This window comes from Trichoplax adhaerens, genomic scaffold, assembly GCF_000150275.1.
Source record: "Trichoplax adhaerens TRIADscaffold_4 genomic scaffold, whole genome shotgun sequence".
Lineage (NCBI taxonomy): Eukaryota > Metazoa > Placozoa > Uniplacotomia > Trichoplacea > Trichoplacidae > Trichoplax > Trichoplax adhaerens.
Genome location: NW_002060946.1, coordinates 971,863 through 986,776, shown reverse-complemented (window position 1 = coordinate 986,776; position 14,914 = coordinate 971,863). Strand labels below are relative to the sequence as shown.

The 14,914-nt window shown below is 29.9% G+C and overlaps 1 protein-coding gene across 1 annotated transcript; it reads right to left on the bottom strand.

Annotated features, from left to right (window-relative positions):
* Positions 1-11,691: 11,691 nt before the first annotated feature.
* TRIADDRAFT_9432 (uncharacterized protein) lies at positions 11,692-13,205 on the bottom strand (the record flags this gene model as incomplete). The annotated part of the gene is made up of 2 exons (XM_002111304.1): positions 11,692-11,733; positions 13,068-13,205. Coding segments are annotated over 2 exons (180 nt in total), but the record flags the coding sequence as incomplete, so codon positions are not given.
* Between the last annotated feature and the right edge of the window lie 1,709 nt (positions 13,206-14,914).

The following is a 14,914-nucleotide window of genomic DNA, read 5'->3' as shown; positions in this document are numbered from 1 at the left end:
TATTCTTAGTTACAATTCTTGGTTCCTTTTCATCCTTGGTTATTTATTTATCATAACCAATAGAAACTAGATAGATAAGACTATTTAATTTTAACAATAAAGGTAAACTAGGTAGAGAGAAATTCCTATTTAATTACTAAATGAATTATCTCCACATTCAATAAAGGAACAACAATCAATTTCTGAATATGTTCAATTATTTATTGTCATCATCTAAATTTATTGTCACTATCAAGAACTCGATAGCCAGTCAGAAAAAGAGACTTGCCAACAAAATCAATATTATCGAATTATTGATCTAATTGCAATCAACTGATGACGACAGCTATTGATGGGTCCATTTTATTTACCCTATTCTATACCTATTATACAAGAATCGCTTTATTGTCGCTCTCCTTAAACGCAACTCTTCAGTCGCCTTCTTATCTTGACAAGCCCTTTTAAGGTTTAACACTCCAATCAACATATCACCGATAATTAATTCTCAGCTTATTTCCTCGACTTTCTGATCGTGGTATAATATAAGGGATCGCCGCTTTAGTGAATACCTCGAATTCAAATAGAATTGAATTAATTTCACTTCGGTTAGTATTTTCCGACATCTTCCTAAAACATTCATGTTTTTATTTTATGTACAACCAAGAAAAATTTGAAGGCAAAGAGAGGAAAGGTATCTTTTAAAGCCTACACTTAAAGTCTTCGCAAGAAAAATTATCCAGCAAAGAAGCAATTAATAAAAAGTAAATTGGCTGATCTGTAAACTCGTTTTATGCCTTATAGAAGTAAACTACTTCTCAAGTAGATAGGAATGTTATAAAAAGCTTTCGATCAACAAGCCATTATCGTCTTTGTGGATTTCTTATCTCCGCATAATTATACTTTGTTATATGGTATTGATCTTACCAACTTATTGCTCAAATTAAACCATAAATTTTCCGCCTCGATAAGTGAAATAATCTCTTGTAAAAGTTTTTTTTCAAATTCTAACAATGAACGGCAATTACTCTTTCAATTTATCACGATCCAAATCCAAATCAGTAGACTTACCTGAACCATCGAACGATTTTAATCTACGCTATATTGGTTGTTGCCAAGTTCAAAACTCGGTACGTGATCATTGTATTGATATTGATCGCACCGTTGAAGAATTATTGGCATCATTTAGTAAAGCAGATTTTAGTAATTTAAGTCGTTGCCGATTAACTGTTAATTCAAATAGGGTTGTCATGTCTTTAGATCGAGGCAGCCGCAATATCACTGTACCAGTTAACACACTATTACATTACAAAGCTGCTAGTGGCAAGCACAACAAAGTATTTGCCTTCATTTGTAAGAAATCTTTAACGCCTACTGTTAGAAGACAAGCTAATCAAAGGCAGCCAGACCGTAATAAAAGTACCGACACTAATAATACGGAAGTTTTAGTATGCCATGCTTTATACTGCAATAAAAACTCTCAAGCTGAAAGGATAGCATATCGATTTCTACAAATTACGACACAATCGTATACTAAACGTTTGCTCAACCAAACCATCAGTACAGAATTTTCAAGTGGAGATGAAGGGGATTGCCTATTATCAAAGGCTTGATCAGAGTTGAAACTAAATGGAGCATTCAAAAGACGAAAATAAAATGCCAGACAATCGTTCTATTACTGTACGATCGGATAAGCTAGGACTGTTGCTAAATTGGGCTACTAGTGTTTGGTGCACACGGACTAACAAGGAGCGCAATGGATACCGCCGACTGCTGTGTCTGCACATTATCCCACTATATATTCCGATATATAACTACAGACCATAATAATATAATACTAACTGCATATTTGAAATCAAATAAGGCGATACGAAGAGTAAATTAAATTAAAGGTAAAAGATGAGAATCAAATTAAAAGAATATCAAATAGGAGTAAAATAATGATTCATCCTGCAAAATGGAAAGATTTGACCATCGTGCAAGGTCTACTCAATACTGATTCACGATCAGGAGGTAGTAGGAATCAATTTTATTTTTCTCCTTTGGTAGACAATATCCAAATAGTTTGGTACAATAAATATCCAGTGATGTGCATTTAAGATTTCACTTTGACACTAACACATAAAACGTTAATATTTAGATTAAACATAATTCAGCTTTAAATGCATATTTCAACTCGCTGCCTTTTAACAAGTCATATACTAAAGAATACTTGATTCTATGTTCACTCTATGTTTACTTGTATACTCGTGGATATCTTCATTAAATAATATGCCAGAGAAAATATTCATATACTGCTTATTTTGCAATTTTAACTAATTCTTGAATCTATCAACTTTATAAACTTTGCCGACGTCATCCTAACTTGTGCTCCTACTATAATATAATATGATGACTAAATCTTGGCATCAATTTAAAAAATTAATTTCATCGCACAAAACGAGTAGGATGATATTCACATAATTGCAATTGTCAACATTTTCTACTCAATTTTATATTCTCTACAATTTGCAATTTTTCTGTCTAGCTATTCAATTCAAACAATATTCGCATATTTATGATTAATTAATTTCCTTATAATGTTCAGTTTAAACAAATGCTTACTTTAATATCTGGCTTTGACTAAGAATAGAATGTTTTTCTCTTGACTTTATCAATGATCAGGATCGGAAGTTCGTTTTAAAATATATTAAATTGATTTCATATTAATGTATAACTGTTAATAATTACTTCTTTAAACTATCTAAATAGGCAATTACTAATTAATAATATCAATTTCTTTGATAGTAACCATACCAACAAGAGATGGTAATTATTATTTTATCGCATGTCAAAGAGTTAGGAAGATTGATAAAATAGTCACATTACAATGATCTAGTTATCCTTCCTTCAATATAGCTTGCAATATAAAATTCTTGTTCCAATTCCTGTTATCAACACCCAGCTATAAATTAAATTGGATGTAAAAACAGATGAAATAGCTAATAGCCGAGAGAAATTGCTGTCCTATTCGCGTTGTGATAACTTTAAAATACAAGAATATACATTATGCTTAAGAAAATATTCAGCTTCGTAAGAATAATTTTATTGGCATTACAATCGTGAAGATATACGAGCACTAACATAACATGTATTTATAGCGTCTTTTTTCATATCATACGCACTGCTGTTATTAGTAATATTGATCAAAATTTACCAGAATAAATGATATATCGATTAGATCATCATCGTTACTTTACATGTTGCAATTAATACTTATCTTATATACTGATCATCTTAAAATTATTTAAAAATGAAAGCTTTACTGATTCTATTTCATAAATAGAAACCACTAGATTTGTGTTCTCTCGTTCAAAGGTCATCGATGTTTATAAATTATCCTCGACAAATACTTGATCAGTACTTCTTATTATACATCACTCACCCAAGCGTTATTAATTAGCTACGCTTTACTCATCTATACATTATCATATTTATAGATTTTCATTAATTACTAATTAGTTAACGTTTTCTGAATGGCAACTAGTCTTAATATAATGAGAAGACTAAAACGAAAACATTCTACTACACTACAACACAGATTAAATGTAGATATCTAGATTGATATGAAATCATAACTATGTCTATTACGTGTGTACAGCGTGCATACCTTAGCCCTAAATCAATTTCATAACTACTTTCTAAGATAGAAGATAACATTATCCTCATCTTTACATTGTAATATCTTGAAATTCTCCCATTTGATTACATAATAATGATAAAGCAATAGAGAAGTACCAGTACACATTCAATTACGGTATTTAACCATGCAATATAATATCGCAACAATTTTTAACGAGAATAAAAATATGTTTATCGTGATTATTAATAGATAAAAATAGCTTTCTTATTCATTAGATAACCAATTTAGGTACAGAGTACATTGTAACTTGGCTGTAAATCAACTAATATAGATTTCTCTCGTTCCTATAGCATTAAAAACATATGAAAAAAGCTTATAAACAGCCATTTTTTTCGATTTTCATTCAAGATTAGCAGCGATAACAGTGGCAACATATTCTCATTTCCAGCTCTCAGCTAAAAGCACTTACATATCGATGTTGGATACATAGCAAAAATCCTGGTGCTAAATAGTTTTTAACAGCATATAATTCACTAGAATTTCAATATTAATATCTGTCAAATCATGTACATACATATTCATTTTAATTCGATACTAGGAAAATGAACTAAAATTTTCAGGAGCCATGCTCATAAGTCATAGGACCGTGTGTATACTATTCAGAGAGCGATCGATGTAGAGCTCTCATAATATCATGAAATCAGTTAATATTGTCTCTCTCTCTTTTAGTTATCTCTGGCTTGGAGTGTACCAAAACAAGATTTTTTCAATCAATAGAACTATTTAATCAATAATGCGTACATTCATAATTTGAAATCAAATTTAACCTTTGTAAGCATATGTATTAGTGCTAGTTATCTTAACTCAAAGATCTTTAGTTTTTAGACTGATTATTCAGGTAATAAGCAAATGTAATAAGAATTAAATTACATTCTTTTTACGAATCGTATCATACTTTAGCTATAAGCTAACTTAAATTGTTTAGCAATGTTCTACAGCATACAGACTTCTTCACTGTATTAACCAAATCTCTATGCCGAGCTTTCCTCCGTTATTGATGGAAAGAAAGGTAGTACCGTCAAAATTGTATGCGCTACTACTTTATGAGGTACCCAGTGTATGAAAACAGGTCCAAATATCACTAAATCATTCTGGCATGAACTAGTTTATGCACTCGCTTAATTAAACAGCTTATCTTCTTTCCTGTGGTCAATTATATGCGCACTGGCAGCACTTGTACACCATCCCTTGTAGAAATAAATCGGTTACACATTGCTTATACGAAGTGCACGGTTAAAATTTTCTTGTACAAAATGTAAACTCTTCAATAACCTACTTTAATGGCAATAGAAACTATGCCATTAATAATATATATTATGATAAGAACATACGTCATGAATGAATGCCGTATATCTGATCCTATTTGCTGTATTTCTATCGTCGCCTAGTAATAGTTAGAGAGATCATAACTCAAAGTTTTCTTACAGATTTTGTTATAAAATAAAATTCAATGAAAATGAGGCTGAAACACTAAATAGCTAGCGTGATCGAGACCTGAAATCAGCTAAATGTTTTGTAATCTGTCATACTTGCAAGTCAAGCTCGGATAATGTACGGATATTTAAATCCATCGAGTAGATGGCCTTACTTGCAATAATTTCGAGCCTTCACGTATAATATAAATAAATTGAAGTTCATGATACTTATGTCTGTAAATCTTTGATATACAAACATTTAATGCACTCTAAAATTCAATCTATCTGGTATTAAATACACGATATAGTAACCTCGATCTATAAAACAAAGAAATGGCGGTACACAATGATTACAACACCCTTGTAGATACCCTAAAGTATATTAATACCTCTATTGCAGTTAATAAATTACTTATTCAAATAAACGGATATAACATCTTGAGTTTGTCGTAAATAGAATAGATACTGATATGATCATATAACAATTCTAAACGAAAATTTGTTGAAATGCAATAATCCTTTTATTATATAAGTAACAAGAATAAGTTTTATAATAGTATCTCTAATACAATCTTATTTACCAGCATATTTGTATCTAATTAATAGAAATGTATACCAAATTAATTCTCTGCTAAAAGAAATCGAAATTCCAGCGGCTACAACATTGTTAACTACGTAGAAATTGAATTAGATTCCATATCGCTTATGCCTATGATTTAATATTACTCATCCTTTGAGATCTTTTAAGTTAACTTTGTCTACTAGGATGATATTTATCTAGGAAATATTCTCTAACTATGCTCATAATAAGCATTAACACCACATGGTATCGTAAAACATTAGGATGCTAATGGCTACGTAAAAACTATTTCTTAGTAAAGTTAAGCAACTCATTCAATAATTATAAGGGTCCACATTTCAGCTTCTGCTATGTACCATAGTGATAGCCAATCAGTATTGTATCGTACCTAAGCATCTTTTAACATTATAGGTTAATATAGCAGCATTTTTGAGAAGTAAATCTCTTTTGTTTAATCATTAGTTTCTCATTCTATAAATTAAATATTAAACGCAGTATACCCTCTCAAACTCTGGAAGACATTTAATAAATAAATAAATAGATATGCTGCTTACATATAAGTAAATTTTATACGGCAGCTTTTATGATGACAAGGTAGTATCATAAAGATTATAGGAGGGAAAATACTTCCTAGTATAGTCAATCTTTCACCCCTTAACGAATAAGAATACTGTCAATTAAGTCTGGAGAATTAAAACAATTTATCTGATATTCAATTTCCAGTTGCAGACTCAAAAAGAAAATTAAAAAATTTTTTTAACTATTACAATTAGCTAGTTCTGATAAATCTCTCCGCCGAAATATCATCAGCATGATTAGAATATAGCTACAGTCAATTGCAATCAGGGGGTTTACAAGCATGCGGTACTATGATAACTCGTCATCTTCCGTGCTACTCTGATGTATATATTCAATTTCCTATATTGTAAATTTTGCCAATATTGTTGTTATTGCATCTTTAACAAAAGTCGTAAAATCTTTGTAATATCAGCAATATCACTAAAAACTTGTGCGCTTCTTGAAATATAAATCAATGGGTACTGCATCTATAACTGGCTGCTGTTACTTGGTATCAAATTTCCCTTCAAACAAATGTATAATTGCATATGTTGCCCCTCCTTCTAATATTCCATTGCATTCCTTTTAGCCATAATTAATAATTGAAATTACAATGTAATGTAACAAGTACAAATAAGTCGATTCAAACGAATTTATTAACTTCATGATAGACTTACAATGGTAGTAAGTATCAGCTCTGTACCACATGCACGAACTGCTTAGCAGATGTTAAAATTTACAAACCTAAACTCGTTAAATTACCATGCTGATTTACATTGTGTTAAATTCACTTAGTACTCAGGTCTCTAAGTTTAAATAATCATTTATTTGGACGATCATCTTGCGAAGAAATACATTAGAAGATTTTAAAAAATTTATCATTCCATATTCACCATAAATCACCCGAATAAATAGCTTCTAGTAAACATACCAAGGAATAAAACTACCGAATTAGCATTGCTTTTCCGTATCGTAATCACAAATGATAAGCGGTACTGGTTTATCAGTTTTTGGCATTTATAGATAGTATACCAATCCATACAGGAGTATATATTTATATAGATATAGATATACACATATCTTTAAGATGACATAGAATGCATATAAAAACAATTCTATATTTACGTATGGGTAGCTATATAAGGATACCAAATAACGATCATAAATCACAAAATCTATTTCATACCAGTTGTGATGATACGGAAATGCCGCAATATAGCAGATTAAAATAAATCAATGGCAAGACTCTAAGATTATAAGGAGTCATAAGATATGAAATAATTCTTGTAGATACTTCAAAAGTTATCCTCAAGCTCTATCAGGCTACAGCAACCCTTTTTTGAAATATAGTTATACGTATAATATAAATAATTGCAATAACGGAATTTTTGATTATTACTACCTTTCAGTAGTTTTATAAACCAACATATCAGTATACACGTAAATATCATAATTATAATTATAATTAGACAGTTGTAAGATCACGATTATATTCAATAACATATCTTATGCCAGCAATTTTTACTACTTGTAAAATCTATCGCATAAGTAAACTAATACATTTTCTTTAAGTTGATCACGTCATCACTTGTTTTAACAGAGAGATAAATTTGTAGTCATGCAGAGAATTTTTCATAGAGGTTCAGTAAGTCTACACCTAAAATAAAGTGCTACACTGAGATATCGCACTATTGTACATCATCAAAACCGCTACAGATTAAGCGGATATTACGATGACCAATACATAAATTTAATTGCAATATCTCAGTATCTTCTACCTTATTGATTACTTCCAGTTCTATAGCAATATTTTACCAATAAAACATAGATTCACCAGAGGATAATACTAATACAAATTTAGTTTGAACAAATAAGAATTTATGCTATACTACGATAAGATGTAATCTCTTTTCTAGACTTAATCAGGAGAATATAGCTCCATTATAATAAATAATTAGCGGGTGAACGTCCATTATTTGCGATAAATGCATCAATGAGAGTGAGAAGAAGGACTAAGAGAACGAATTGGCTGATTAATATCTACGGGTATTTTTCCATATTTATACTGAATAAATATTTTTTAAACCTCTATTGTTAACTTAGGTAGAAGTTCAAAACATAAGCTATACCAGACCATGACTTACTGTTCACTTTTAATACATTAGGAAATTTGATATCTATGGTAGCACTTTCAGAGTACTAATCAAAACATAACTTTAACACAATCTAGGTAAAACTTCAGAATAAAGCTTGAATCATTTAGTTACTGACCATGACAGCACCCTTACTTCTATTCTAATTACTTTATTAATACGGAAAATAGTCTTATATAATATGATGTTAAAATGATAATAATAATGTTGATTAAAGAGTGCTTTAATACGATGATAGAGCTATAGATAGTGATATGATAACAAAAAATTAATTAAGCCAAGTTAATCACTTTTGTTACCAAAATGGCAATACTTTATAATACTTATGTATTAATCAATAACTTCATAAATCCATTTTTTTAGACCATTTTACTAATTTACTAGCAATTGCGGTATCTTTTGATTAAATCGATTGATTTATAAGTAGATATCCGCAAGAGTGTTATTTTCTCAATCGCAAATGCCTTAAATTAACGAAATAAATACCGATAGAATGATAATGTGCAATCCATAAGAGTAAGATCTTAACGGATTAGGATCAGGTATAGTTCGCAATGATTCATACAAAGGCCTTTAATACTCGAATGTACTATTGAAACTCTACTTGCCAAGACCAGCACGATTAATTAAGTGGTCAGTTGATGGTTGACCAGCGATGAAAGGTTGAGTACCTCCACGCACAGCTACCGATGGTAATGGCCGATAAACAGCAGATCGTTGAGTAGGATGTAAAAATGAAGTTGCTGGTACAGTTGGATCTAAGTGAACGCCTAAGTTAAAATATTTTAAAAGAAAGTTCTAGTTAATAAATTAGCAACATAAATTATATCAGAAGAAGTAATCAATCCTCCTAAGTAATTGGTATTGATGTAATTCATTTTAGGAAAAGTATTCTATCAACATCGAGCTGCATGTAAAAAAAACGCTTACTCCAAGTAACTGTGCACTCTATCAATCAGTCAGCGTTAAAAGGGTTTAAGGGAGTGCTATCATCTCATTCAACAACTGGAATTCGCAATAAGAAATATTTTAAAGATCTTTAATTTATTCATATATAAGAAAGTACATGTTACGATTTATAACTATATATATTGATTAATAATAAATCATGGATAAGACTACGGATAAAGATAAAAATTAATTAATTAATTTGAATAATCTCTTACTTCTATTTGTCGTATTTGTATTAATATTTAATATGATTCTACCAACAGCAGGTTTTAGCTTGTCATAAATGGCATAACATTAAGATACTTATGATGCCAGGTTGTTGGGAACTTTTATCTAGCTTATCTCTCAATGTTTACTTAATTGTTGCTTATTTTGAATTATTACTTTCGATACTTTTATTAAAGAAAAGTTGCTATTATATTAAATTTCTAGTCAATTGTTATAGCTATTTGAAAGTCATTAATCTCAAGCTATTGTCAAAGTATATAGAATACTTGTTATTGCATCTGGCAAGTAAGTAATTATAGATATAAATAAGAGGAATTATTAGGTTCAGTATAGTATACATAATTGATATGACCAGAAGTCATCACCATACTTCAATATCATAATCGTATCTAGTATACCAGTGGTAATGCGTTTAATTACTGTTGTTAAATAGTAATCCTCTAGTGACTATATATATCGCTTTTCTCTAATTAACTGAATATTAAAGTAATAATTTTAATCTAAAGAAAAAATATTCAAATCACTAAAATTTCGGTCATAGTGTAAACACATGTCAGTCAATCCAATTCTGTTTGAGTGAAAGTAAATTTTCGCAGCTTTTGGATATCTACCAATATGATAAAGCATTCTTAAAGTAAATGAATCACTACTGGACAATTACCTAGTTGACTGCAAGAAAAACTACACCTTCCGGTACTACGTATTTTTCAGCCGATTAATCATACTTTGCTAATTATTTATTAGTCAGATTTTAGGTCCAATCTTTGTAAATATTCTGCGGAAACCAGTCACCATCGAAAATAGAAATCATTAATCATACTGGTAACTACCGGATAGCTATATACACATGTCTAAGAATTATGCATATACCGATATGGTACATACTATTTATGCATCACTAATAGATTAATTATTAGTACCACGACTTTTGTAGTCTGAAACAGTAAAAAGTGTTGCAATGAATTAAAAAAAATGAGATAATGCATGTTTTTTGGGTCTTATTAATCACAGCCCGCATCCATAATTCATTAACTTTAAATAATAATTAGTGGTAAATCACTGATATAATCATTTATATTTAATATGTCAACAAAATGCCACCATTATGTCTACGAATATATGGCGAATAGACTAATAAAAATATCAATTATTGCTTTACTTTAATATAAGGTATTATTCTTCTACGTGGAATTTAGACAACTTCCGAAATCTATTTACCGATATTTATGAACGTACTAATTACTTGGCAATAAAATCAGAAATAACAGCATTGTTTTCTTGTGCAATTCATATTTGAAGGAGCTAAGTATGAGTACATCTAAGCAAGCTACTCTATAGGCTTTTGATCCAATTCTATTATTGTGTATTCAGAATCGTTTAATCCTGATGTTATTATAGTTTTACCATGATAATATTGTCCAACTTTGCCTGCTAGCAACAGAAAACTATCATTCAATTTATTTACTCGTAAGGAAGTTAACTTAGTTTCGATAGTTAACCTTAATAGCCTAATGTTATGCTTGAGTTATTTTCTAGGCTATAACGACTGTTTTGTTAATTTTCTAAAATCTAACGTAGCCAATCTTAACCATCACAAATATCTTTTAGGTACAGTAAAATATGAATTATTAATTTTAAAAAGCGATTGGTAATAAATTATTGGAAATACAATATTCAGATTATGAAGGGAGAAAACAAAACAATAACGGAAGTCTATTTAAGATTATGCTTTGGATTAATTACAATACGGGCTATTTAATATCAGAAAATGTTAAGTATAGACAAAGAATTATTGATTGCATAATAAAATTGAAGTCAATAAAAGCCATATTAGATATACTTCTATAACAAGAATTCGTAAGACTAGACTTAATGAGGTCCCTTTGATATATTTTTTACGAGTCAGACAGTTCATAAGGTGACAAGATATCCCACTATTCATATTACATTTGTTATTACATACTCATCCACTCTACTATAAATCATATCAATGTTTAAAAATCTGAGGAAGAGCATCTCACCTGTTGTAAAGTTGGAATACATGATATTAGGATGATAAGAGCTAGTAACATGGCTACTTTGATAAAATGGAGCATAAACATTGGAGTGGACAATTGATCCATTTCGATTGCTGTTATTGACAAATTTTTCTTTTTTTCTCCATTTGGCACGCCTATTTTGGAACCAAACCTATCATAAATCAATTATGCAATGTATTTAGAATAACTTAGTTTATCGCTTTCACCACCAAGGTTTAGTATAGTGTTAAATTGCATCAATTTCTTTACTTCGTTTGCAATATATCTATCTAATTTAGTTCTAATAACACCTATATAGAGAATCTACTTTTAATTACGGAAATATAATAATAAAAAATACCCGCCAAATGATAAAAATATTCAGGCTACAAGCAGTTAATATCTTAACCTCGATCCAACCGTTAATATGAAAATAATGTAGCAAATTGTCTCAAGAAAATATATTAACCAAATTAATATATAAAAAGTGTCGATACTAGTATAGCTTTTATCTGAAATATTAACACCATACCGGACATTAAAAAATTAAGGTAATAGAAAAGTATCTGTTCTAGACCTTAATAGTCATATGGAGCATAGGACACAACGATGAATACTAATACTGATTGCTGGCCAATTCTCAAATCAACCTATATGCGTCAATTTAAAAGGAATAGTTATGATTCAATATCTTCTTTCGATACTATTAATTGCCAGTACAGAACGCTTTAGATACGTTTATGACAATATAAAATATATCGCGACTTCCGTTGCAGTCACAATGAAGCGAAATAATGGCGAATATGTTCAACTTGGCGCAATAATAGACGTTTAATGACCTTTAAATTATTATGCAAAAGCATCATGCTAACATCTTTCCCGAAATCATAGAGATATTTTCGCTTTTAGTATTCTGCAATACAATCATCCCAATAGCAAATTGACTAGTTTTCCGGGAAATATTTTTACTTTATGGCAGTGATTGTCTTAAGATCTGTGACATGTTCGAATAACAGCTACATATTATTAGTATTTGGCAGATCTTCATACAGGTAAACCTCGGTAATTAGCATAAGTGCATCAAAATAGTGAATTAAGAAGTATTTTGAATGCTATTGGCTTGAAAAACTGTAAGGAATCAAGTTTAAATCGGATAACTAAAAAATAATGAATTCAATAAACCAACATTTTATATTAAAGCCAATAATTATTAATCCTAAAATGATTATTCAATAATCCAGCATATTTCTATTAAGGCATATTAATTTTTAAGTCATTATCGTGCTCGGCTAAAAAATTGACTTTTAAATTACAGTTGCCAAATACTTCTAGCATCGATTTATCGACAGAAAATTAAAAAATGGATATTTAATTTTTTCTCCGAGTGCTATCCATATCATAAATAAAATAATGATAAATTAATTGTGTTTTTTAGCTATATCAAGGCCAAAATTTAAGATCATAACAATAAAAAAATGACTGTAACCCGTGATTACAAATTCTTACCTGGACGCGTGCTTCAGTTAAGGAAATTTTAGTTGCTAAATCTTCGCGAGTAAATACATCGGGATAAGGCGCCAGTTCAAATGCTCTTTCTAGTTCTTCCAACTGTTGACTGGTAAAAGTTGTTCGATATCTTTTCCTTTTCTTACCACTAACTAAAACCTTACTAGGTTTCTCATTGGATGTCGGCTGATGAGATGATTGTTGAGGAAGTGATGGTGGTGGCATACGAACATCATCTTGATCCTGTTGATTAAATTTTCTTTTCTTTTGATTCATATCGATGTCATCAGAATGGTCACTGTATCGGCTACTTCGTTTATTATATTTCAAATCGCTCGCTACATTTGTGCAATTATGACCAGATTATGCAATGAAAGAAATAAAAATTATTAAGATGGTTAAATTACATTAAAATTAGCCTCTAGATTGACTCATCCATCCAATTATTTATTACTTTATCCTTCATTTTTAGCAATTGTCAATATTAATCCTTCTTTCTCATTCAAAATACCCAGCCTACCTCGTTAATAATACCTATTATTTCAAAACATTTAATTTATTTCTAATCTACCAACATCTTCCATCCTCATATGATTAACTTTTAATGAATTCATGTTATTATAATAAATATTAAAGTTTCCTGCTTTATTGAATGTGAAGTTATCCAATTCATCTTAATTTATGAGAAATGAGTTGAAAACGAAATACGTAATTGCTATATCCTGTGCAGTCGTAGAAATCAGAATATATAGATGCGAGGTTTCTACAGGTCAAATTTAGGCAGGATTATTACATTGTCATAGTACTCTAGTAGCCATTAAATAATTATGATGCTGTAATCGATGGAGTCACTAAATCCCTTCTAAAATGAAAGAAAAATATTTTTAAAATTTTGTAACAGAATAGACTTTTTTCATTTGAAAATTTGCAGTTATGCTTGTAAGTTAAGCAAGAACATTAGATAAAATTCTATTGACTGCTATTATTCACCTTGAAGGCACAATGATTTTGTTATGGAGCTATTATCACTAGAATTGAATACACTCAATGATTGTTACACTGTTCTAATAATTAATCAGTGTATCGATGAGAGGATAATTTATGTTTTTATTACGTTAATTGATTTCATAGATTATCGTCTGCCTTATCTAATGATAGGGAAGATGTAGAAATTAGTCTTAGATAATTTTAATCAATCCATTAATTTCCAACACTTGGTTGCACCTTTACACTTGTCATAGCCGAAATAGCAAAGACTACAATAACTACGGATAATCAATTCAATTAATTTTATACTTTTTAATTGCAAAAAGTTGAGCCTAGAATGATTTATAACTAGTTTAATCTATATTAAGACAGTCGATAAGGAGTTGCAATCATCATCATCTAGAAGCAACTTCACTTCGAATCAATAAATCAGATTATTCCATCACCTCACTTCTAAATAATAGCTTAATATTAAATGCGAATCATCTATTCTAAATGCAAGAATTACTTCTTGCGGCTTCTTCTAAAATCGACTACATCTTGAAACAATACCAAGTCTAATAAATACCATACAGTTGTATCCTAAGAGATTGGCTAGTCTTGGAGTCCTACTAATGATCGTTTATTATATTTCGCTCAAGCCTAATAGCGTTTTCACGCTATAATCAGTGTAATAGAATAAACTTTTTAATTAACTCTTCAATTCAAAAGATAGTAACTACAGGTGAATTTGAATGATACCTATAGGATCGCTTGCTATGCACAGGATAGATTTTTATAATCAATAGCTGTGATATTTTTAAAAAGTATACGGGTAATGTTTGGAATAACCAATCGAAAATAATTGAAAAATTCTCGCA